Source organism: Anarrhichthys ocellatus, unplaced genomic scaffold, assembly GCF_004355925.1.
Source record: "Anarrhichthys ocellatus isolate YVR2014 unplaced genomic scaffold, GSC_Weel_1.0 scaffold93, whole genome shotgun sequence".
In the NCBI taxonomy this organism is placed as follows: Eukaryota; Metazoa; Chordata; class Actinopteri; order Perciformes; family Anarhichadidae; genus Anarrhichthys; species Anarrhichthys ocellatus.
In genome coordinates, this window is record NW_022280123.1 from 1,202,176 (window position 1) to 1,229,239 (window position 27,064).

Consider the following 27,064-nt stretch of genomic DNA (forward strand, 5'->3'; position numbering starts at 1 on the left):
ACACACACACACACACACACACACACACACACACACACACACACACATATCTCAGTTCTTATTCTCTCCATCAGCTATTCAATCTGGATCAGTCCGTTGAGAGACAGCAGCGGTATAAAGAGAGTTTTTTTTCTTTTTCTAAAAAGCCACAGGCAGTGTTTTCAGGCATTGTTGATGGGCAAATATTGGCTTCGGCAGCGACGGAGATCGTCAAACAGCATGAAATTAGCATGCAGCAGTGTTTAATGTGTTGCATCATTGAACAATGAGGTTAACCATAATCACATGTGGAAATTGGCCAGTTTTACGGCTTGCAAAATGTTGGCAGGGAGAAAGAAGTGACAGCGAGGGGGTAAGGGCAGGTCTGGTTGTCTTTAATGGATTCAGGTATGCAAAAGAATGATGAAAAAAAAACCTTGCAGCTTCTACAGGGTGCAGGGTTGCCCCCAGAATATAATAGATCCAAGACGAAACTGGCAGAAGGGCTAGACTCAGAGGAAAAGGTGCAATTTATTCATCTGCTACTTCAGCACCACAGACAGCACCACAGAGTTATTAACACACAGCTATGCCTGATTTATACTCCTGCCGTTGTGCACAAATTTGTTCTGTAGCTGGCTGGAAACCTCTCGCATTCTTTTTCATTTGGCCCTTCGGTGTTCAAATCCTTTGTCGGGCTGTCTTTGATTTATTTGATATGTGTGATTCAATAGTTCCTTATAAGTTTGTCCCAACAACAACTCCAACATCTCCAGAGCAATGTTCTGAAAAGTAGTTATAAAAGAGAATAAAAGAGTTTTAAGGTGTATCTTAAAATTACCTTAAATTAGTTATTTATTTATCAATATGAACAATGAATTTTCCCTTATTTTGAAAAGCCATGTCCGTCAACGATTTGTCCACGATAACTATTGATTACTGTCCAGGAGTGTGCTGTTGGACATAGATTATTCATACGACAAATTTTTTATTTTTTTTTTATTTTTTTGTTTTGTTTTTTGTGAACTGTATATTTCTAAGCAGGGTCTATTACAGGAAGCAGGTTTACTCCTTTATCTCGATAACTCTGCAGATCAATGCGAATCTGGATCACGTGAAAAGGCCTGTTCTGAGGATGACTCAGCAAGTTATCCAGATACATCAGTAAACCGCATGCATGTTCTAATACACACATCGTATTGTTGTAGTAACATAGTTGTTAAGTAGGCGCAATTTATCCTGCTTAATCCTGATGAGTGCTTATAGAATGTCGATGACTTTAGGAGCGTGTGATTGGACATTGTAGTTTTTATATTACCTGCTGTTTTTAATTGCTTATATGTAGAACGGTATGCATTACGATGGAAACATTACCTGATGTGAGTCTATTCTTCAAATTATTACATTCCCAATTTATGAATGATTTATGAATAACCAATTACACAATACCCATGTATATTGTTAACTCATCTATTTAAATCTGCTTTTAATCTGTTATGCTATTTATGTATGTTTTTGTTTAGTTTCTCACTTTTATAATTTCATCTCTTTGCCTTGTTTATATTATTATTGCTTTCATTGTTTCTGTTTCTACCATGTAAAGTGCCTTTGAGTACCTTTTAAAGCGCTATACAAATAAAATGTATTATTATTATTATATAGGCTTATTTATTTTTTTTATTACAGGATCATTCACTGTTTATACACATGGGCAAATAACTCTCAGGCAGGTTAATAAAATATGTATGATTACATGCTGTGTTATTAAACATTCAGTGACCAGTTATGGACGCTGCATAGGATGAGTTATAGTTGTTAACAAAGACATAAATAAACACAGGGACGTGAACGCCGAGGAGAGGAGAGGGGAAGAGGGATGAGGAGAGGGCCATAGTAAGAACAGCCACAGCTGCTCCAGTGTGGACGGAGGTGGAGGGTAGAGGCAGGTGGGTGGTGGATGCTTCCAGAAATACGAGTCTTGACTCACCGCCGATTGTTGTCTGCCCGTGTTTTTCCAGGACACAGTTAGTCAGCGTTATCCCTGTTGGAGGCTCAAGCTAAACTATGCCTTTGAGGCAGATTAAAAAAAGAAAGAAAAAAAAAAAGGGATTATAAATACCCTCAGTGTGGTGCATTTGTGTTCTAAACCCATAGCGAGTACAACATGTATTTAAATATGGATGCACCCCACCACCTCTTCCCCTGTATAGTCTTGTTTCACCTGGTAGCACTGATTTCTCTTCTGATACGGTTTCTTCTGGGTCTTCTTTGCTTTGAAATAAGAACAAGAATCCTCCAGACGTACTAGCATCACCATGTTTTTAGAATACATGTACACAGTCCCTTTTGAAATACAGATGTAAACGAACAACAAAACGAAACAACAAAAAAAAGAAAAGCTACAACTTGAATTTTCCTCTCTCTCTCTCTCTCTCTCTCTCTCTCTCTCACACAGGTGGAACACGACGACTGCAGCCCCCACAACGTAACGTTGGGTTACTACGTGATCAGCGGCAAGACCGTCTACATTTCTTCCCGGGTGGTCGAGGCGCTGCACGTTTACGGTTTTGACAAGCTGCTGTCGGACATCAGGCAGCACACCCCGTTGGTCAAGGCGGTCCTGGTTCCCGTGGCAGCCTGGGTCCCTGCTCCAAGCATCCACCTGCAGCTAAAAACAGGTGATGGGACCTGATGGAAAACTAGGAATAGCAGTGGTTAGAGATGTGCAGGGAGGAAGAGGAGGAGGACGAGGAGGAGGGAGAGAATACGAGCAGAAGGAGAGCAGAGAGATAGAAAACGCAATGAGAGTACAGGGAGGGAGACACAAGGGAAGAGTAGAGCAGAGACAAAATTAGAAAATTCTGATTACATGTCTGCTCTCCTTTACTCTTCTCTGATACCCTAAATCCCATACAAACTCCCATGATTGCAGAGCAAAGGCAAATTGGTCCATTCATTTAGTCAGCCTCTTAAGCCTCTTAACAAAACACACCCACACACACTTCGGAACGTACACACACACACACACACACTTCGGAACATACACGCACGCACGCACGCACGCACGCACACACGCACACGCACACACACACACACACACACACACACACATCTAAATCGAGTCTTGTGGGAACATGGGTAGGGAAATCAGTGCAGTTAACACATTGCTATTTCAAAGATACAGGCACAGATTGGAAAACCATTACTTTTCTAAACTAGGATTTTTTTTTTTTTTTTAAATCATACTGGTGTTGATTCAGCTTGTTTTAAAGAATTTGATAGATTTTGCAGTGGGGTTACTGATTGAATTAAAGCCAGTATGTGCACTAATACACATCTTTATATTAACAATGGCTTTAATGACAGCACAGTACATGCAATATAAAAGGGGTCGCTCACAGTGATAAACCCACATAGAATAATCACCCAGCTCTACAGAGCGTTTCAATGTTTTTCAGCTCATTGTTTTGGTTTGATGGCCTGCAACCTTCATGTTCTGGTTAGCTCTCATCAACCTTGTTTCCAGCAGCATCACGAAGCTGTTTTTCATGAAACAACTCTGATAAACCCACTGTACACTACCTGCGCGGCACCAACACAACACAACACAAAGTTAGCAATTAGCTGGTCGACCTAAAGCAGCAATTAGCAGCCAAACAGATATTTATTAACAGGTGAGTGAATATTGGACTTCTGTTGACAATGTGGACGGAAACACGACTCCAAATAGATGGTTGTGTTGCTCTGTGTCTCCTGGATGTGTGACTAGGCAGCTGTTTGCTTCCACTTTTGCCATATTAAGTTTCAGTGATTGTACATCCCTGTTGCCTAAAAAACTATGATAAATAAAAATAAAAATAAAAATAATACTGCTTCAAATTGTTCTCATTACAGATATTTTTTCAGCGGAAAAACAAAATAGCTAATTAGGTCTTTTGGGATTTTACAGCATACGTCATTGTTGGAAATTTTCAAATCCTAAACACAGAAGCTTTAATCACCAACGGGAAACTGCATTGGGTCCTCAACGTTTTCAGTAATACCAACTGAACTATGATAAACGGCCAAGTTACATATTTCATCGCTTTCATAGTGTGATGCATACTGCAGTAAAGATGATCCCCATGCCAGTGTGCAGCTGTGTATAAAGTGGGCACTTTACCATCAATACACAGCATATTCCAATTCACCATCCACAGCACAATTTGCATAAGACTGGGTCAACGCTGTTGGTGCCTGCAATGTATGTGTCGCAGACTATGAGACTAGGGAAGGGTGCAGAGTCTTTTTGCCTTTCTTCGGAGACGTAGCCTGCGCTCATAAGCACCACAACGTTTGAATTTAGGTCAGAATATTGTTCCACCTCTTCCTCTTAGAGTCTATTTAAAAATAAAAAAAATCGATAAAGACAGAGTGCAGGGAGAGAATGGAGGGCGACTGCAGTAAGAGGACTGAGACAATATTAATAACATCCACCATAATCTGCTGATGGGCTCACCATTGTTTACCCTGTTCCCCTTCAGTGCCGAACTACGTGACGCTGACAAGCAACTACTCTTTTTAGTTGTTCTCATTCTAGATAGTGGCGATAATCCTCTTTCTGTCTTGCTGCTTAGGTCACAACGTATATCTAGAGCAACTCTTTCATTAATACCAAAAACACAGCTTCCAGATACGGCTTGTAGGTTGTTTAATTGCTACGGATGCATTTGTGTTAAACCGTTTGAACTGTAAATCATAATAATGATGTACTGTAGCCTCTTGAAAATTCTGTCAAAGAAAAGACATCAAAGTATATCGCGATCAAATCAAGCATTTTTTTACACTTTACATTGCTCACTTATACTTCTGTACATTACTCAATGAATGAAAGTATGGGGGGTATAAAACAAATACAATTTATATTGTAGTGGTGTAATTGGAAACAACAAACAAACTTTTTATTAAATTAATGGCTCTAATATGTTGAGATTTGACATTTTTAAAACGGCATCATGTCAATTAAATTACTAATTTGTAGGGAGTCATTTGTTTTCTTTCATTCCCTAATTGTTTGTGTGCTGTTATTATTCCCAGACTGAAACTAAATTCCATTTCAATATCAATTAAACATAAATTCCCCCCCCCCCCCCCGCAGTGTTGAGGTTCGTCGGCCCAACAGACAACATCTACTCCTGCAGTTTCGTCCAGATGTTGGAGCAGCGGCTGGAAAACGCCTTCGACGAGGCTCAGGACAAAGTGCTGGAGACCTACAACAGGCTCACCGTGGAGGTACGACGTCGGGTTCATGGAGGCTGTTTTTTAGTGCGGAATGCAGACAACCATGTGTGTCATGTTCACGGGTGTGTCAAAATTCTGAACGCTTACAACAATACAGCTACTTACTGCAAATAAATAAAACCCCGATCATCTCTCTGTTATCAGGCAATGAAAGGTCACACTAGTCAAAAATTATTGATAGCAATATACACTTAAAGGACGGAGTGACTGCAGCTGCATATGCATTGTTATTTCCAGAGCTACAATCACAAGTCCTTCTTCTACAGTGCCGTCTCATGTTTTGAACCCTTTCAGTTACTTTCCGTCCCTTTGTTCCCAGCTCCTTTCTCATTTTCGGTCTCTTTCTCTCTGATCGTCAAGGTGCTCTCATGACTGCAGGATATACATGCACACACCGTCACAATCATAAAGTGGGTCTGGGCAAGCGGAGGCTGATATAGGCTCCATTCATAATTAATCCTCTGAAATATTAACACTCATGGAGAAATGCGATGGGAGGTCCTTGTATCTCGTATCGACATCTGCTTTACTAGGGTGACTCAGTCACATTGTTTTCAGAGCAACGTGCAGGTCTTATTATAGAAAGAAAGAAAAAAAACATTGTTCATTGAAGGTGTCGTACTGTGTCCGGAGCACCGTTATGTATTCTTTATGGGGCAACTTAGATTTTTGGTATGTTTAGCTTCTTCTGTATGAATGTTTTAATTATAAATGTGCACCCTGTTTATGTGCTTGCCATAAATAAAGAATTGAATAATCATTCCAAAAAATGATGTGTTTATCCTCAGATCCAGAGCGTATCCCAGGAGCCGGGCTCTCCGTCTGTCTCGCTGGTGTATGTGGTGAGGAACCAGGATGCCATTCTCAACGGGACGATCTCCAGCGGGCTCCTCAACCAGCTGACCGCGGAGCTGGTGGGATACTTTCTGTTCTACCCACCCATGGTCATCGCTGAGCGTAAGTGAAATTATGATGCACCCTATGGTCCTAAGGTGGAGAGCTAGAGAGTGAACGAGCGTGTTCAGTGTTTCCTCATGAAACATTTGCAACTCCTAGATTTGAATATTTTAAATCCTGTTATGTCTACATCCATGGTTGACAGCTTACGGCATTTCTAAGTTGCTTTGTATGTTTCTGCAACAACTGTTGATCAGTGAAATGGCGTAAAACAGCAGTAATGTGCATCATGTCTCCCGCTTACTACTTGTGCGCGATACAAACAAAAATGGGCGCCCACTCATAAAACCATTGCTCCATAGCACAACACGTGGTCAAAAAATCCACCTTTGGAAACACCCCAATAAATGCCCCGTGAATTGAGATTTGTTTGGAACTATATTCTACCAAAGTTACTGTCCCTTCTAGATATATTTTGGATTGTCAAGAGTAATGCAGACTTTATTTCTGTAAAGACATGCTTCTCCAACCCCTCCTCACTCCAAACTCGTCAAATATTGACGCTTGGTTGGTGCCCCTCGGCGCCTGATATCAACGCACCTTTTAGCGTCTGTATGAGACGCACCGAGCTTTCAACTAGCTCCAGTGTAAACCCATCCTCGTCATTATTAGACGGTCAGACCAACTGGCGAAGAGTGAGAAAAGAGAGAGGAAACTCTGCGTTGGGCTGTTGGCAGGAAAAGTTGGACGGGTGAAACAAACAAAGGGATTCACTCAGGAGACCGCTGTTTGAGTCCCGAGTGAAACCAAATTAACGTCGTTGACAAATTTTGTTACGTAACTTGCGTACTTAAGTAACGCCAGTCATGCCGCAAGCGTAGCATTTTTGAACCCAAACCAAAAGGTAGTTTTGTTTCGTAAGTGAACCTTAAAATAACTAAACCTAGATCTGAAGTTTATTTTGAAAAGAGTCTATAAGTATGCATGTAACAAAAGGAAACAATGTGTTTCCTGTGAACGAGGAAGTTTATTTTAAAAAGACACAAGCGGAAACTGACGCTAGAGGGAACCCTAGAGTGTCATCGTTTAAAGGGTAGCGCCACTGATCAATTCTGATCAAGGATTATGAACTCACTAAAAACATCCCATTTACTTCCATTATATTGGTGGGAGATATAAATCTCAGAAATTGATATGTCCACACCTGAGCAAAAAAAAACAGAACTGCCTGCATGGCTGGATACCACTAAGTAGTAATGATAAAATTAGCTTTTTGAAACTTTGGTGAATTGACCCTTTAAAGCTTGGACCTCCAATTCACTTGATGGCAAAGTATGAAGTATGATTGAGTATGGTTAATACCAGTGAACGTTCTTTTGTTGTATTTAATTCTATGTTAAATCCAAACAGGACAGTGAAAGGTCACAAATACTATAATATGCAAATTAGCAAGGGAGTGATGTTTTGAGCCGCCAGCAGCTAAATGAGTTGGCAACGCTGCTCGTGAACATTTCCTCCCTCTCTCTCATGGCTCGTTTCTGTACAGTCACAAAGAGTCGCTCTGCTCTTATGGATGCACGGAGAGACTTGGCCAGCATTGTCTAACCCCGCAATTAATGGTGCAGGGCCAACAAATTAAAGTTCAGTCAGAGTACTTGATACTCATTTGCTTGATGTACCTCCAAGCCATCTTCTCAGAGGCACTGCCGGGCAATTACGATGCCGCTGTAATTATTCACAGAGGGCGGTAAGAGAAAATGAAAATGAGTAATTTATCTGCGGACGAGGCACGTGGCTCTGACAGTTGCAATGTGTAGCACAAATAACCAGTTTGTAATGTTTAGCTAAATGCTGCGGTAGCACGTCGTCTCTTTGAGTCGATGCAACGCGCCGGATTCTATCAAAAACAACAAAACGTCACTTCACAAAAATTGGTGTTGGCATTCCACGGCTGTGACATCATGTTGTCTCACACGCCGCAAAGATGCTCCCTCCATTGAAGCTAGTGTTCATTTATTGTTGAAAGGTGACTATTTAGACATAAACATTTTGGTTATCCTCTAACTTTACAACTGCTTTCTTTCACCTTTTGCATTATACTTTTATTCTATAAGGTAAAGGCCCCGCTACCAGACTTGGGCGTGCTGATGTACATCTTTTTAACCACTAAATGTGTCAAGGAAGTGTTAACGGGATCGTATTTGTTCATAACTAGCTTCAGCGTTCCCCTCAAGCTGTGAAGGTTGACTTAAGAAAAACACAAAAAAAAAACGTGCCCACATCCCTGTACAGAGCTTAAAACATTCAGAGCTTTATTTTATTCTTGAAAAGGCTCCCCAGACAGAGATTGGAGGTACGTAGGATGGAGGACCGCCAGCTATGAAGGATTACAATATTGACACAAAGATATTTTTTAGCTGAAAAGGGGACCTGAACCCGACTGGGCACGTCTGCCCTGTCATAAGGCCACTGCTGCAGTTTGTTTTCTAACCATAGAGCTTGCTCAGAGCTACTGAGAACCATTGAGTCCACCGCAGAGCAATGCATGATTCATGACTTAGCGTATGTTTGACCTGGGGGGAATTCAAGATTACTCTATATTGTGTAAAGTAAAGAAGGATTATATATTATGGCCTCCAGGCGGAATAGAATGAGCTCAGATTTCAAACCTCTCTCCTACAAAATACATGAATATTCTACTAATTTGTTTTTCCCACACATATGTAGGAGGAAAAATAGTTCCCTTAAAATAGTAACTTCACTGTAATTAATTTGCTGCATATAAGTTGACGGTGCATGGCAGGTGGTTGGGGTGCAAAGAACTGGACTTTGACATTGAAGACTGGGATTCACATCTGTGTTGTTAGGTTTAGGACCATGCTAGCGCTTGTTTAAAGCAGCTCTAATCATTTTTTCATCATCAACCTTGTTTATAGCAGTAGCAGGTTTTTTTTTAGCAAACCCTAATATAGCCACTGTATGCATCCTGCCCAGAACCAGATATTTTCCTCAGGAGCTGGTGGAGACCAAGAACTAGATAGAAAGTTAGTTTATGTTTGTGAAATTAAGTAATCGGGTTGACATCATAAAAGATATTTGATAATGCACATTCGGTGCACATGGATACAATTTTTAGGAAATTCTCCCAAATATTTTATATTGGAAAAATGTTGGTGGGTTGAGCAATTAGGTCAATTGGTAAAGAAAATAATTCCTGTCTCAAGCATGGGTCTGCTTGAAAGACACATAGCAGTGCACACAGGCATTGTGGCAATTACCGAAAGACGTCACAAACACAAGTGACCGACTACAGACCACACACAAACCACATGAGCTCATTTCGTCTTCCACTCCAGTCTCCAATGCCATCTGTGAGATTTTAAAAGGGCAAACAGCTGTACGGCTCCTATTATCGGAATCGTGCCGCAGGCAATCTGTTGTCCACGTCCCCCCGAATGAGCTAATTTTATCCCAGCGAGATTAGATTAGTATCTATTTGTGCCTACTCTCAGCACCCAACGGGCTAAAACATCACACTTCACACGGTCACATCCAAACCCACTCGGCATCACCACGGAAACCCTGTCTGTTCTCTTTAAGAAGCATTTATTCATTATTATTATTTTGTACTAAAGGTGAAACAATGAGGAACAGATTACAGAATCGTATAAGACATAACAGGGAATAGTCCAGACATGTTTTGGTACAGACGCATTGAGCAGTTGTACTGAGAGCATCAACGGACGATCAATTCTCATGTGATCTTCACTATTTACATGCAGAGGACTCGATGTCTACTGCATGTAACTATTTAACTGGAGAGTACTCTGTGCCAAATTTAGCTCTACTAGAGAATAAAACGGTACAGGTGCAGTCCTCTTACCCACTTCCCATCCAACAATAGAGCAAATGTATACACTGCAAAAAGGTGCTAACATTTTTGGAGCCTTTTAAAAGAAAAAAGGAAATATTTTAGTTTGACAACTTTTTTTACTTTAAGATTGTCATCGTCCATAACAATGAATTAGCTTGGCGCTTAGTGCCACATACGGGTTAGGGAAGTCAGGAAGTAGGCCTACTGAAATAGCGACAATTCATTATCGGTTTGTTGACAGCAAGACAAATAACATCAGCCTCATACTTTTGATTATTATTAGATTTGATCTATTCCTTCCCCCACCGCTGCAGCGTCAATGAAATGAATGTGCTGGATTTTGAGCTGATTCTGGCAAGTTGAGCTGATTCTCCGAAGGCGTCTGAACCCTAACACCTCAGCGCCGTTTGCCTTAAGTGTTTATGTGAGCTTGTTGTCGGAGGAGAGCTCGGTGAATGTAAATGTGCTCGCGCACGGAGGGCAATCAGGGAAGGCTTGAGCAGAAGCACTCCAGCAGCTATGCCACTGCTGCGCCGCCATTGACTCGGGCCGAAACACAACTCTGGGCAGACAGCCAGCTCGAAGGAGTTAGGCGGGGGACAGATGGTGAACCAGGCAGATGGGCAATAAGGAGAGAGAGAGAGAGAGAGGTTGAAGGATGAGTAGAGAGGCCGACGGATGAGGAGGGGATGATGGGTGGATAAAGGCGGAAGGAGACAGCCGGCCGGACGTAAAGGAAACAGGCGTTTTTTAGGGAAAGGAATAGGCTGACAGGTAAACAGGTAGAGAGTGAGGCAGGGGCACGCAGGCGGAGAGAAAGTGTGATAGCCGGCGGAGATGGATAGGGGAAGTGAGAGGTAAGAAAGTAGGGGTCACAATGCAACCTGACAAGAAGTGTTTCATCGTATTTGATCATCCATGCCAAAGGGCCAATGCTAAACGCCCCCCCCCTGCAGATCTGTCACTGCGGCACACACACAAACTGCTGTCGCATTTACACGGCTTCGATGGATCCCCAAAAAAACTTTTAATGAACAAATCATGATAAATAATACATATTTATAAATAAACAAATATCAAATCATGTCTTAGCTTGACTCAGATATATTCAAATACCCAAATTAAAAGTATATTTAGCACATTATTATGGTTTCCTTTCGAAATTTCCATGTGGATGCTGTCAAATAAAAGATGACAGCTCTTGCTCTTTGCAAATGATAATAAAGTAAAGACTAATATATTTTTGTAGTCTATCTGTCACATCCTGAATGTCTCAACAAAACAGGAACTACTACCTGAAGAAATTATTTTTAAAACTGCATTTAAATATTTAAATATCATTCATATAGAAACTCAATAGTATTAGTGCTGTTTTTCCTTAAAGAAAAGCTTACCTATGATTAAACATATTTTTCACTGCCGAGTCCCAGTCCACTCTGAACCTCGTTCACAGCCTATATGAGTCTTGTGTTTTAGCTATCAAACTCTTTAGTGCCTTTGTTTGTCATCTGTGATATAAATACACACAAAACCACACAGTCAAAGTTAAATGTGTGTGTCCTGGTAATATAATATATATAATATAAATCCTACCTACCACACTATGGAGTGTCACCCCTGCCTGGCTGCCGACAGGCCTACAGGCCGTCAGCCGAAGCCGGTCCTGCCGTACGGCAGCAGAGGAGGTGGTAACCAGGCTCTGGTAAACAGGTTTAGCCAGCTGAGAGCGAGAGCATTGGGACGAGAAGATATGAGTCGAGCTGTCCTCCGTTTCCATCACCCCTCTCTGTGTCCATCACAGTTCGTTCTGTAGTTGTGTCTTTTTAAGATGATAATCTCTTTATTAAAGTCTACAGCCTGTCGTTCCGTTATCCTGCATTGTTCCGACATTTAGGGGGCAGCCCTAATACACACAAACCTGTCATACGGTATCACTTTAACTCCAGGCATGTAATGACTGCCATGTGTAGTCTGAAGTAATTTGAGGGAAACGTATTTTGGTTAATGTTATTTTCAAATGTGAGTACCCAGACATAACTTGGCAGACATGTTAATTTCAAGTGTTTGCTAATTATGTGGATATGTAAAGGTAATTCAGAGTGGCTAACATTCATCCAGCCGTGACATTACCCTGACATAATCTGACATTTTAAAGAATGTTTGTGCCTTCGTATTTTGATTAAAACAAGATTAAATGACTTTGATTGAAGCTACTGGGAAGAACTTTTAACTGGTTATGAAACATACTGATGCCTCTTTATGACCTTCATAAGTAAACGTGACCCTCAGCGAGAAGATTGACTATTTCCATCCAGTTATTCTTAATGCTTGTCGTCGGATTCCGTACGGTATCAGACGAAAACATGCAGATTCACTAGAAACATATGCTTTGCTGGGCCCCGCTCGAAGAAAGGGAGCCACGCGAGAACCAAGGACCGGGACTGATTGGGGCAGACTGTCACACCCTGCTGCAGTCAAATGAAAGGGTTTTCTAAAGAAGCACTATCGCTTTCGTCCACAGGGACCGCCAAAGTCAACACAACTGAAAGTTGCTCGTAATAACTTTAAATGCTTTTATTTTAAATAATTGTGTACAATATTATGTTTTCTAAAATCTGCAAAAAACACTTAACTTTCTCCATCTCTCTCTCTCTCTCTCTCTCTCTCTCTCTCTCTCTCTCTCTCCCTCTCCAGCCCTTGAATACCATAATCTTAACACATCGATGGTGACTAAGAACTATTGGGTGATAACAGGTAAATAGCTCTCGCACACACACATGCACACACACAAAAGTGCTACTTGGGTGATCAGCGGTAATCAAGAGCCGCATTGATCGGACAAAACAGCAGTTAACCCTGGCGCCCGTTGTTGTGCAATTCAGCAGAATAGTGTTGGCTCTCTCATTTTCCTCCTCTGTCCTAACAAACCCACCCCCCGCCACTTCTCTCTGCTCACTCCCTCTCTCGCGCTCTCTGTGCCCAGAGAGTCTATAGCTGTTCTGTTCCTGGGAAAACCTATTGATGTATAATTCACGGCTTCTTGACTGGGGCAGAGGGAGAGATCACTTCACATCACATCACGGCCGGGTGTGAATGATGCTGAAGTGTGTGTGTGTGTGTGTGTGTGTGTGTGTGTGTGTGTGTGTGTGAAGTCCGTCCAGTGCTCTGTCTCACTTATAGCCCCTAGTAAGAGATGCACAAAGGAGCAAGATTGATGCGAGCACCTGTGTGTGTGTGTGTGTGTGTGTGTGTGTGTGTGTGTGTGTGTGTGTCACTGCAGCTGTAATAGAAGTTTCTGGGCAGCTTTTAAATGGAAGGGAAAATCATCTAGTCCTCTCTAATATTCGACTCATCTCCTGTCTTTTGTTTATCTCTCCGCCCTATCCTCCCTTGTTCTCCTTCATATCAATGCCTCCCTTTGATATTATCTCCACACTCTCCTCGTCTCCTCCTTTTACTTATTTTCTCTGTCCCTCTCTCTTTCTCTGCTCCCTTTCCCATCCTCTGTCCCTTCACTCCGTCTCCCTCTCTCATCTCTCCTCACAGTGATCCAAGATGTGGAGAGCTCCTCACTGGAGGCCAACTACCAGAGCTTTGCCAGTCTGATGGAGCAGCGGCTGGCTGAGCTCTTCCTGGTAGCCGGCAGGCAGGGCCCTCGGACGGCACGACCTCGGCGGGCCACCACCGTGGGGAGCTACACTGTGCAGGTAAATGGGAGTGAGATTCTTGTGCGTCATTGTGTGCCTTAGTGACGGAGACGGGATTGCGTTTGTACATTTCTCTGCTTTAAAATAACTAGTTTGCGCCTTTCCAAGTGACCACATCTTTGTCAACTAAATTATTTTTATTTATTTTAACCTCTGCAAGTTTTATGATTAGGACTCAGGGTCTCTGTGCTTTGTGCTAAATGATGAATGGTTATGTCAATTTGCCGATGTAGCAGGTGTAATGTTTAGCGTGGCAAGTTTAGCGTGTTGGCATGCTTACTCGCATGAAAGTATAGTTAAAGCACCACTGATATTCATGGGCATGTCGTTAGCTTTGCAGTTGGTTATAAGCTAATTCAAACTCATTTTTGACTTGATGATGATGGTTGATGAAAAGTCAGGAGATTACCAAAATCATGAGGATTTGTGTTCTGTGAACCAAGTACAGAGGTATTCAATCAGAATTTAAAGAGGCTATGTTACGAAAATGTCCTACCAGCAGAGGTACGAACCTCATAATTTCTACATTGCATACCAATAGCCTTCCCATACGTTTATCAAATAAGGTCAACAACAAACATTCCCATATCATTTCAACATTGTTTAACTCAAACTTGTATGGCGCTTGTATGGGAAATAAATAGATACATAATTACCATGAATAAAATGAATACAATGAACTTAAGGCCTACATTTCAAGTAAAAGAAAATAAGAATACAATCTGAATAAAAAAAATTAAAAGTTCCTCTTTTAGAAAAAGTGCAAACAGAGGTTTGAGCAGCCATTTCTCTTTTTTTTAAATATATATATTGACATTTCTTTCTTCATTTTTTAGAGATAGAAATGGGCCAGTAGTTTAAATCATGGCTTGAACAAAGAAAAGTGTCATTGTCATGCACATGTGCAGGTGCTCATTGGTGAGCCTAGAATCCATAGCCTGGACTGTCGAAAATACAACAATGCTCTGTCTCATTCATTTATCAGAAATTGGCTACAGGTTCGGATAGAACCGCCACTCCCTAGGGGTCCGAACCGCGATCCGTCAATTGGTGATGCCTGATCTAGTAGATATGGAAATGTCATTGGATGACTGTAAGAACTATGACCTGCTGGTGCTAGATTGTAAGTCATAGGAACACCAGGTCAGTAGGATTCTTCCACTGAGGACCCTAAATGTCTACATGAAATGTCATGGCAATCCATCCAATATGTATCAAGATGTTTCAGTCTTCAACAAAAATGGTTCACATACAGTCAGTGCCATCAATAGAGCCCCACTGCTGGCGGGGCACTTGGTTATGCATGTGTATAGTGAGGATAATCATTAGTCGGATTCAACACGACTATTGGCTTGACAGCTCCACATTCAGCACCCTGGACAGCACCGCTTCGTGAGCAGGGAAAGTTTTGAATTGAAATTTTGATTATTTTCTGCACCAAGGAGGTTTGTTTGTCTTTGTCAGATGAACATGCATTATTTTTCAAGAATAGAGGCAGCCTTGGTGGAGGTCTGGACTTTCCAAGTGCCCTTCTAGTTATATTGGTGATTGCATGCTAAAGAGTTGTCCGAAACATAACATAGAATGATAATTAGAGCCGGAACGAATAATTGATCAACAGATAAGTAATTTTGAATTTTTCTTAACTTCAACGGTTTTAATTCCAGTTTCGTCATCTTATGTTTTAGTAAACTGAATATCGGTGAGTTTTGGACTGTTGGTCGAACAAAACAATCAATTTATTGTCATCAAGTTGGACTTCATGAGTTGTCATCTACATGTTTCACCTTTTTCTAACATCTAAAGACCTAACAATTTATCAATTTATCAAGAAAATATTCCGCAGATGAATCCATAAAGGACATAATTATTACTTGTAGCCGTATAGTAAATTTGATAATTACTTGCATGGAAAAAGGTTGCCCATAACATGTCAGTGTCTTTGAAAACTGTCCCTGCTTTGCCGCACAATCTCAAACATAACAAATAAATAGAGAACAGTTTTTTTTAATACATGCTAAACATATCTTAAGTCTTCTGCATGTAGATTTTCATCGTTTATTAAATAAAACCACTGGCAGTCAATGAACACCATGGAAAATAATAATAATGTGATATGTTTCTACTGTTCTAAGAGAGTACGGTTTCTTAAAAATAAGCCAATGTTGGCATTAGATTGAGTTAATACTGAGGGGTGAAGATTAGGGATTGAAATAAGGCACTTATAAGCACAGAAGTATAAACGTTTGTGTGTATGTTATTATTGTTATACGATTCCTGGGCTTTATGCCTCACACACCCTCGAGCCTTCATGGGAAGTCACAGATGACCAGTTTTATTGCTGCAGAAATGAAGGACAGGGGGGAGGGAATCATCCAGACATTTAATATCACACATCCTTTCTTTTTATGACAAAATCAAATTACCAGACTTGATTAAACCGTGTTCGTCAAAATTAAAAAAAAAACGTTTGGTGTATGATGAAAGGAAATTGAGACTTCAAGTGACTCAGTTATTCTCGAGTGTCTTCCCCAGTGCAGTTATCTCGCAGCAAACGGTTCGTCATGATCAAAGCAGCCAAGCCGATTCAGAATTTTGATTGGGCCACTGTAGATATGGAAGTGATTTTTTTGTCTGTTGGTGTTGATGAGATAAAGGATTGTGTATGCCATCAGTCTGGCTATAGATGAAATGTTGCACGTGCAACAAGATAGACTATGCCTAAGACGGACTTTGTTTACAAAATGCCATTATCAGCTGGAGATGTTGGACACTTAGTTTGTCCTCTTCCAGATGGTGAGCATGCGTCGGCTGCCTGGTCCCAAGAACCCAGCAGAGATGACCTACTACACCCAGCTGAACGGGGCACCCGTGACTGGATCCACCGCTGCCAAGACCCTCAGCAGTCTGGACTCCCAGACCATGGCTCTGACACTGGGATACTTCGTGCAAGTGCAGGCCGAACGTAAGCTTGTTTATCTTGCTGTACATTTGTGCGTGGAACATAGCTAAGCTAACTAGCTAGCTAGCAAGCCAAGGTAATGGCCAATGTTGGTCACGTACAATGTGCAAGTAGTTCGTCAATCAAACTTCAACAATCGATTGAAAAATCATTGAAAAATCTTTGAAAAATCATTGGAAAATCATTGAAAAATCTTTGGAATTGAAAAAAAGCTTCATTCTCGCAGTTGACTACTGTACATATTTTTTCCGAAATAAAGTCTCATGGGGGATGAGTAAAGGGACTTTGCCTCTCTATACACTAATGAAAACATAGTTATGGATATGATATTTCCTTTCTGCCAATAAATCGCACTAAATCCCGCACACTGAACCTTTAAGTAAATGGATAACATTTCTATTAGCGGTGGATATTTTCTCTGAGAGGTGCAGTCTCGGTTGAGAAGTTCTTCGGAGCAACCCCCTGTAAACTGGCAAACGGTTGTTTTTAAATTTGGGTTTGTGTGCAGATTCAACAAACAAGTCACCTGTTAATTTGGAGGATTGTTTTTTAGCCTCAGACGGAGCTGTTCCCCCTGGTTCTAGTCTTTATGCGAAGCTAAACTGACCTGCTGGAGGCTGCATTTCCATAATTCCGTACAGATATGTGAGAGGTGTCAATCTTCTCATTCTGTTAAAAAAAGCATACAAGCATATTTCCCAAAATGTTGTAATATTCCTTTAAATCCAAGTCTGATTTGTATCAATTATTCATCATGTTTTTAAAATAAATGCATGGTTTATTGACATTGAAATTCAATATCAAAATATGCACATATGTTCTATTCCTATTTGTTCATGTACTTGCTGATTTATTCCAGCTATAGAAATAATAGGATTAAAAATAGGACTCTTCTCTGTTTTCCTTTTGCATATTTACACACAGATTTACACAGATTTTCATTTGCTTGTAGCCTTTATGGAAATGGCTACATACATATTTTAGATGCAACTCACAGAACACACTTCTCATTCAGCAGCCATTGTAGAGACACCACATTGCCGGACATCTTAAGGATTTATCTGTTGAATTCAAGCCGGGCTTACCGTGACATTGCGTAGGTTTTTGTTTTTCCATACATTTCCACAATACCCTACACAGTGTGCACCCAATCAAGCTTCAGAATATCGATACAAATTCAAACTCGCATTCAGAAAATTGCAGTTGTGTAGACTTAGCTGCTGATGAGGACAAAGCGTTCCCTCTCACCGTTTCTCCCTCAGATTTCCGCAGCATCTAAAATTAAGAAACTGGAGAGGTACCAACAACAAGCCTTTCCAGCCCCTCCTAACAGTGCTCAGGCCGGGAACCGAACACAATGTTCTTGTAAAATTCATTTAGTATGCCTTAACCGGCTCAGTGGAAACAAACTGCATTCGTCCTTCAAATGAAAACACATTTCTTTGGCAAGTTGTGTTTGGCAAGGGGAGCTCAAAGAAAGATGATTTAAAAAAGATATTCAAGCGAAAAACAAGCACGTTTTTTATGTTGTAATTTAAAGCTTATTTCTGGATGTAGATTTCAAGTCTACAAATTTGTTTTCTTTTATAACATTTCTGTCTATATTATACAATTTTGGTGCCAGTTAAATACAAATTTTGAGATTTTGGGAAAATAAGCTAATTTGCTTTCTTGCTGAGAGTTAGATGAGAAGATTGATACCACTCTCATGTCTGTGCGCTAAATATGAAGCTACAGCCAGAAGATGGTTAGCCTAGCTTAGCATAAGGGAACAGGGGAAACTGTTGGCCTTGTTCTTCCCATGAGTAAAAAAAAAAACCACCTCCCAGCACACAAACAAACTAAAGTATGGAGATGATGATTGCTTTTTATGCCATTTTACATATTTATATCCATCAGGAAAATAACACAATATTATGAAATTGAATTATACAAATGTAATTGTTCTATTTGTGATGGACCTTGTGCCTAATGGACAAGTAATGCAGGTGCATCTTCACTGCCATTGATGTGGAAATAGACTTCCAAGTGCTATTGTTATTTATTGTTGCCGCTTCTTTCGCTTACCATTTTTCTCGGAGCTTAGCAACTATCAATAACACACAAAAATGAGTTTGCAGTATTTTTTCAGCCCATCAGCTCCTTTGTCCTCTGTATCCTCTGTAGAAGTGGGAACTGTAAATCTAACTTGAACTATAAAAGCAAGAGGAACAAAAATAGGATTTTATAAAAACGAAGAGGACATATTTCCCCCCCTCATCCCCAGAGGAAATGACGCCCTTGATTGTACTGAACAGTGTTTATTTCTGCTTGTCTTTTCGTTGCAAAGTGTGTGCTTTGTAATCACTGGAGGGTCATTTAGCGGAATCACCGCTCAGGAATGATGCACAATCAAATACTGAGGAATGATATTTGTGTGTTTGTAGCTGTGGTAAAGACGCCGCCCACCAACCTGTGGATCATGGCCGTACTGACGCCTCTCTTCCTGTTGATGGTGGTGATCGTCATGGTGTCCTTCATTCTGTGCAAGAGGAACAGGGTCATCTTCAAAACTGGCGCCTTCAGGAACTTCAAAACGCGCTCCAAGGTAAGACCGTCAAATTCAGTCGTCCAACTGAATCCCTTTCTCCTGCTCTTATGTATCCCTTTTCCATCTTCTTGTTCTTCTTTCTATTGTCTTCTATTATTAATAATAATCAGTTGTGTCCTCCCTAAATCTCACCCCAAAATGTTCAGACAGCACTGCTTCACCTTAACTTTTCCCAGAAGCCAATTCCGTAGTGATATTTCAATGAAGATTACATAACTTCTGATTGAGTGACACGCCACACTGCAAAGTGATTGTGTTAAGTTGTTTCTCCGGGTCAGAAAAATATAATCTAATCTGTGCGGGCCCGGCTCATTTGTTCTTTTGCTGCCCAATAGCCCGTGGTCATTGCTAATCATGCATGCTTTGAAGGCTAATCGGCCGAGGGAAAAAAATGGACAGGGTTCAGTGTAGTGGAAGTGAACCTTAGGGTGATGTTGGCCCTTTTGCGACAGCAGCGTTCGCTCGACATCAACACATTTGAGTTTGAATAAGAATCAATCATTTCAAATGAGCGAGTGTGGAATAGATTGGCACCAGCTGGTTGGATCGGATCGGGTCATGGTGCGGCGCATTGGCGCCAGAACAACAGCTGCTTATGTCACTCCAGTCAGTGAAGTGTTAAACAAGCGATAAGATTGCCAACCTCATTTTGTTCTGAAGAGGCTCTTGACGTGACTCGGTTGTGATCAGAATTCCTTAATCCTGAAGTGTGTTTGACATTTGATATCATGATTAGACTGCCGCTCCGGCAAGACTAAACCGTCTATTGACCGAGCTCTGGTCGGTCAAACTTTCAATACCCAGCAAAGGAATCTTCTCAATGTTATGATTAAACCAACACGCATAATATTTCTGTCTCCAGATCAAAGAAGACTTAAAAGCTCTGACTATCAATAAAATGTTTCCTAATCTTCTGAGCACTAATAGAAAAAAACTTGTATCTCTATAAATATCTGTACAGTGTTTCTGATGCTCCTGACGGAGCAAGCAATTACGCCTTTGTAGCCTGAAATGAAAGTGTACCCATAATGCAGTGCTGTTCTGTGTGAACGAATAAACAGAACATGCAACAACTGCTTAGCCAGATTATCAAAACTATTTTATTTTGAGGTAAAACCAAAAATCAAAATGTTGTTAGTTGTTAACTATGTGCTCGAACAATTACAGTCTGTATGATGCGGTAAGTTGAACTAGGAAGTCGGTCTGTAAACTGTGGGGAGAGATTCAACTGTTAGCATGTTTACTGACGGCCGACCACTAATGGCTTGCTAGTAGATAAGCTAGTGAGGCTAACGAACGTAGCCTGCTGAAGAGATGGCCGTTTCCGTTGGTCATGTGACCCTTGTCATGCAGGTCGTGGTGGTCCATCGCAACTCTTCCAACCAAGGAGTTCTGAATAGGTCTGATTGCCAGAAACAGAGTAGGGAGGTCAAAAAGAAAATTGAGCAACAAACCTTAGGATTTGTTTACAATGATGAAAAACCAAAAAAACATTTGCCTTATCCTTTAAAACCTGATTGTCTGACTGCTCATGTTTCTCGCTCAGTCGCACTGCTTTTCTTTTTCGCAATGTCAAAAAATCTTCCCAGATACCAGCAGTTTATTTGATTATAACAATGTTATTAACACAGATAGGAGTGATGGCCAAGCTATAAAAACTGAATGCATCTTATCTTATCCTATCTTATCATCTCTCATTGTACTCTATTCTATGCTGTAATTATCTTAACCCTTGCATGACCTTGACCTTCCAACTCTCTCCCTGTTTAGACCTCATATCGAAGGGAGGGCAGTTACCACCACCAGGTATTCACTAGACCCTGGTTGGGTGGATTACTGAACTAACCATTGAATGCATTATTGAATGAATGGGTTGCTGTGTTGTTTGCTGATTTTGACCGACTGTGTTGATCGACTAGTGCCTTGTGGGCTGCTTATTTCTGTATGTGCTGCCTGTTGTTGTTGCTGGGTAAAATTGTGCATGTGGCTACTGTGCTTTGGACATGACTTATTCCTCCATCCTCACTGGCTGTAGGAGATCAAGAGGAGGAGAGAGGAGGGGCCAGTGAGGAAAGGTGTAAAAAAAACCAACTAAAATAATAGGGGTGTAAAATTCACAAGCACGTACCCTCAAGATTTAAATTGTTTTGGTTCGAGTCGATTGGCTGAATTAACAAGGAGGGACAAGCTTGTAAAAACAGGCAAATGAGCTGAATCTGCCGTCCAGAAGAAGCCATTTTTTAACCGGGGGCTCGTAAACATGAATAGCGGAAAGGAAGGATTAAAACCTGTGAACCAGACCAATCTATTTTTATTTGTGTAGCATCCATAAAAAGTGACTCAAGCTTGTGTCATCGGCCTAGACTGCCTATCTGCCAGCTCCTTTCCCTTTCAAGCCAGCCGTTTTATCCTCTCAGATGAAGCCTCTCTCATCCCACATTGGCTCAGCAGGAAACCAACACAGACCCCCAACCCAATTCTTTTTTTGATGTATGAGGTTCTCCACTGAATTATGTACCTCACCCAGAGCAATGGCCACAGAGAAGGGATGAAAAAATAAATAGCTAAAACTCTTTGAATTACAAAGAGCCATGGCTACTGTTGCTGTGGTGGATCTGCAGGTTATTTCGGTCCAGCCTCTCCCGTCTTTATCCCTCGAGAGGCAAAGTGTGGTGAATTATCGGATGGAGTGTTGGATGGGAAGGCAGGACATTTTTTGTAACAGAACGGGTTTCAAAAGCACAGTAGGGTGTAAAAGACCCCAAATACATGTTGTCCCCACTTTACTGTATCTCCTTATACTACGTTATTATATCAACATTTAGATTTCCCAGCTCTAAGATCTTGTTTGCCTTCACGACCCTTTGTAAACATTTAACATTATGCCATGTTTTGCGAGAGAGCGCGTCAAATCTTAAAGAGTCCCGAAATATTAGATTTGTTAAGTGGTGCCGTGAGGCTGCAATCACTGTTCTTATCCACCGCGGTATTTACCCCCTCCAATCCCAAGCAGTGGCATGTATGAGCAAGTGAGATAAATATTTCACACGGGGATTTCATTTGGGAAGAGCTTATGTGGCAAACTGGAGTTAAACACTTCTAGTGTCCTGATTAAAGCACAGGATAAAACATTTTCTTGTTTTAAAATAAGACCAAACGTGTGCTTTGAAAGACTTACTGGTCGCTGTAATGGGTCCCGCTGTCCATACTGGCAGCGTTTTGGGCTTTTGTAGACGATAAAGACTCTGATATGTGGCAGGAATTGAGGTGATAGTCCACCCAAACTGGGGACGTTGCGATAACGTGGTCAGCGTCTTAGACCCCTCAGCACCCATAAAGCACACCCTCTTTCTGTGTCGCTCGTTAGTTTTGAGCTGAGCTCCAGGGGAGGGATTAGTAAAACAAGGGAATTTCATACATTAAAGACTGTAATGTTGGAAGATACCCACGTGATTTACTTCCTTTGGCTTCAGCGCTTTGTTTTGTGGATTTTGACCGCATTTTCTTGCTCAACATACTCCCAGGAAATCATAAAATTGGTGCAAAACAAACCCTAACTTTTGGCCACACCCATGGTTGTGGTTGGGTGTGGTCCGAAGTGGGAGGTGAAACAGACTTGCAACTTTTAAAGGCGTTGGATTGCTCTTTAAAGCCAAAAATGATCATTTGTAGATCGGTTACTCGTCGTGTTATCTTGAATTTGTAAAGAAAACATTGTGTTTCTCGCATGCCTCCGCGGTGGACAAGGTTTTGGTGGGGGTGCATAATGCTTGGGAAGTGAGTGCTAATATTATTATGCTCTGTGAGTAAACGGATGTTTTCATGTAGTTTGCTGTTTGTAAAGCGGCATCCATTTACTTCAATTCATCAAGACTTTTCTCCATTTATTTTATCATTGTGTCGTTTTTACTTTTACTATGAAGCTTGAACAGAAAGGGATCATTGAGCAAACACCCCCCCCCCCCCCCCCAAAAAAAACAGCATGATACCATGATACAATCAATTGACCAATCAGATTTTATTATGTAAGTTCATAGTCAGGGACATTTACACTTGACTGAGATCTGATCACAATGCATTGAAGCCTGAGGTAACTGCAGTCAATATTACATGAATACTTACCAGAACCCTAAGCAAAAAATAGTAGACTCCATTAAATTGATCTACTGTGTGTATTTGTGTGTCTTGATTCATGCGTGTGATCTGCTCCCAGCCCACTCTCACTATCCGTCACCATGCAGGACAAGCTAAAGCTGCTGCTGATCGATACTATGGCTTATATTAGGTCTGCATGTGTGTTTAAGCATTACAGAGTGATTCTGCAGTGAGTGTGGCTAACCTCATCACTCTGCACATCCGCTGCTCAGTCGGAACATTCTTCAAAATGGCTTTTGCTGCCTCTGTGGCTCCTTGTTTATGCGTGAGAGCCTCAGATATCCGGCTTCCGTGTGGAGTACAATAGAGGGCGGAATCAGCGAAAGTAGAGACAATCCATTTTCTATTTGTAAGCTGTTCAATGGAAGTACAATGCAGTGGCTGCCATGTGAAGGCCTCGATGTATTTTTGCAGTTTGCTGCATCATGCCCCCACCCAGTCCACCCTGCTCTGTCTTTTCTTTTGTCACTTCTTTAATGTACCCACTCTTTTTTCTTTTGGCACGCAGCTCTGTGTGCGACTATTCGCCCTGCTAGAGCTGAATCTAAATCAATATGGCTGCGGGGGGGAGTAGAGCATATCTTGTCCATCTGCTGTACCTCATCAAGCTGCTGTTGGCTGTTGCTCTGAGTTAAAATTAGGCAAGAGGAGAAGCTTCTGTTTGACAGAGCGGGCGGGGAAAATAAGTGTGGATAATTTGGTGGTGCAGCCGGGTCGTGCACACGGTCACTTCACATGACATCTTTCAGTAAAAGACATGGTTGCACTCTTCTCTCTCGCTCTGTTTTTCTCCGTCGCTGGTCTGAACGGATGTGGAAGAAAACCGCCATCCATCCTTGACAGACTGATCAGAGGCAGGCCAAAGTCTTCATTAAAAAGTCATTAAATCAAATCTCAGTCACACAAGATGAAAGATGGCCATTTGTTAAGTTAACACGTTGTCAGTGGACGGTGGAACTAGAGGGAGGGATGGTGGTGGAGACAGGGAAAGGAGGTTTAGACAGGAAGAAGAGGCTGAGACAAATAGGAAAGAGTGAGACAAGAGAAAAGAACAGACAGAAAGAGAAAAGACCTTGAGCCAATGCGGTAACATACGTTTCGCGAAATGTCAGGCGCACTCTTCAAGGTTACACCCGTCGGCCCTGTCATTTCTGAGAATCCATACTGTCCCCTTTCATGACGTCCATTACCCACCAGCCTGCAGTGTGCATCAGGTCGTCGCTCTTAGTTCAACGCCCCCGACGCTACGTCTAATGTTTGCTCCTCATAAATCCATCCACATAATGCATATTGGGTGGAGGGAGCGGCACATTTAATGCACCACCCGCCTCCTGCCGAGCCTGCTGCCCTTTGTTCGCTCGTCACAAACACGCAAGCAGCTAATCTCCCCCTCAACCTATGAACAGCACGAGGCCGTAGGCAAATGAATGTTTGCCCTCTCCATGCATCTTCACACGATAGAGTCAAAACTGTCAACATACATCACTTCAGCAGGTAAAAGGTGCATGCACTACCACACCCGATCCATATATAATGCCATGGTGCGCTCTCTCTCTCCCTCTAATCTCTCTAATGTCAATGTGTGTGTGCGTTCCATACTAGCATGTATCAATTTCCTGACACTCATCCTGCAGCCTCGCGTGTTTGAGCTAGCTGATGGCACAGCGGTGTGTGTATGACTGATGAATTATTAACAGCGCCGTCAGCCGGGTGCCAACGCTGCCTAACCTCACATGCACTCAGAATTTAGCACGCATCATCAAATGCATTAGGCGTCCCATTTTCGGGGCCGCTAAAAATAGAAGGCAAAAAAAAAATCTGGGTTTCGGCTGATTAGTTGTGTAACTTAAATGGGGCCTTTATCCCCCCCCCCCTCCTCTCGTACTCTATTCCGTAATGCGAAAGGCATTAAGCAATACAAAGAATGTGTCCAGGCCTTGGAGGCTTTAGCAAAACACATAATCGGCTGCCTCTCTCTCTCTTTGTCTCTCTATGCCAAAACCCCTGACTTCAAAGGTGCTGTTAAGCTTTATTATTTATTTTTTATCCAACTTTTTCATTATGCCAGCCGTGGTGTTCGGAGAGTGATAAAAACTAGTTTCCGTGGAGGGAGGTTCATTCAATTACCTTTATCTGAAATTGAGGCACCGCTTATCTTGGAGGTTTTTACTTTATTATTCAGGAGACTCAGTCATGTTAGCTGTAAGCAGCTCTGTCATCCGTTCAGCTGTCCAGCTCTTTACTGTTGATCAGATCGCAGTTACAACAGACTTAATCCATTTGGTGCTTTTTTTTCGTTTGTTGCTGTGTTAAAAAGTAGTTCATTTTACTCCACACAGCAGGTTTATTTTTATTTTGAAGGACAGCTTTACATCATGCTATAACCACAACTGCATCACTGATGCATTACTGTTTCGTCTTTCTAAGGCTGCATTTTATGTTGTAAAATGAGATGACGCCAATTTGGCACCATGTATTTGGTGAAACTGAATGGGAATTGGATGTTTCTGCTCTGCTGCAGCAAATCGCATGTCCCAAAGGCAGAAATTCATTTTATTCAATTTATTTTTATTTTTGATGGTGCCCTCTTGTTTTCACAAAGCATTTTCTCAAAAATGTCTTGAGGAAATGACATTCACACTATGTGTATCTGTCAGCTATTGTGTGCTCTGACTGTTGAATTTATCTTGCGACTCCATACCATTTTGATACTCTCTTACCAACATCAGCTATCGTTTGCTATACATGCATTGTGGTGTGTGCTAGATATGTTGTGGCTGCTTTACCACCCATTATTGTGGCTTGTACATTACATTGACAGTACGTCCAGTAGTTTCATAGCATTTATCAGGCTGTGCTGTGTAGTAAAGATGAAAAACTGCACTGTGGAACTGTATCTTGTGTTGCCTTTTGCTGTCTTTGCATGTGCTTCATTTCCTGAAAACCCGCTGCTTGTTTTTATGCATCGAGTGGCTTTTGGTCCATCAGTCCAACAGGCAAACTGAAAACAACAGCACATTTTAGAAACACAAGAAATACAAAGTTTTAAAAAGTATGCTCCACAATTCAGTTCCTGCATGGATTGATCTACAAGCTGCAGTAGCTGGGACCTTGTACAACTCAAGTGTTTTATTCTGACTCCCGGTGTGTGTTATCCTTTTCCCCTGCCAGCCTGTCCAGGGCTTTGACTACGCCAAGAAGCACATGGGTCGAACCGGTGACGACGCAGTCTCCGTCACCAAGGAGACGCTGGTGCTGGGGCTGCCTGTACGAGATGCTCCACTGTCGCTGTCATTAGATAAGAAGGTCCACCAGGACGGGACCGCCAGCAAGAGGCCTCCATCTGCTGACATACACAAAGGAGGGTAAGATGGTTCCTGGCTGCCTAAATCTGTTCTGATCTGTCTGTTTTTGGATCTGTATAGTAGTATAGTACGGTAGCTCACAATTTGGATATCAGCAAGTCATTATTATCATGTACGAGATTTGATTTTTGCTGATATGCCGCTATATCCAACAAATTTTGTCTGAATGCCGACTGCAGATAAAATCAAGTTCGTCCTGTAGTGGAATTAACATATTATTATGCCTTTTTACAATAAAATAAATAAAATACAATG

The 27,064-nt window shown here is 41.6% G+C and overlaps 1 protein-coding gene across 2 annotated transcripts in view; it reads left to right on the forward strand.

Annotated features, from left to right (window-relative positions):
• The window catches only part of kiaa1549la (KIAA1549-like a), a 97,200-nt gene that overhangs the window by 41,209 nt on the left and 28,927 nt on the right, over nucleotides 1-27,064 (forward strand). For both annotated transcript variants that reach the window (XM_031875691.1, XM_031875692.1), the window contains exons 5-13: nucleotides 2,435-2,657; nucleotides 5,117-5,250; nucleotides 6,048-6,216; nucleotides 12,725-12,784; nucleotides 13,577-13,737; nucleotides 16,531-16,702; nucleotides 19,126-19,286; nucleotides 21,060-21,095; nucleotides 26,616-26,809. In XM_031875691.1, the coding sequence (XP_031731551.1) occupies nucleotides 2,435-2,657; nucleotides 5,117-5,250; nucleotides 6,048-6,216; nucleotides 12,725-12,784; nucleotides 13,577-13,737; nucleotides 16,531-16,702; nucleotides 19,126-19,286; nucleotides 21,060-21,095; nucleotides 26,616-26,809 (1,310 nt within the window). The remainder of the gene's footprint in view (nucleotides 1-2,434; nucleotides 2,658-5,116; nucleotides 5,251-6,047; nucleotides 6,217-12,724; nucleotides 12,785-13,576; nucleotides 13,738-16,530; nucleotides 16,703-19,125; nucleotides 19,287-21,059; nucleotides 21,096-26,615; nucleotides 26,810-27,064) is intronic.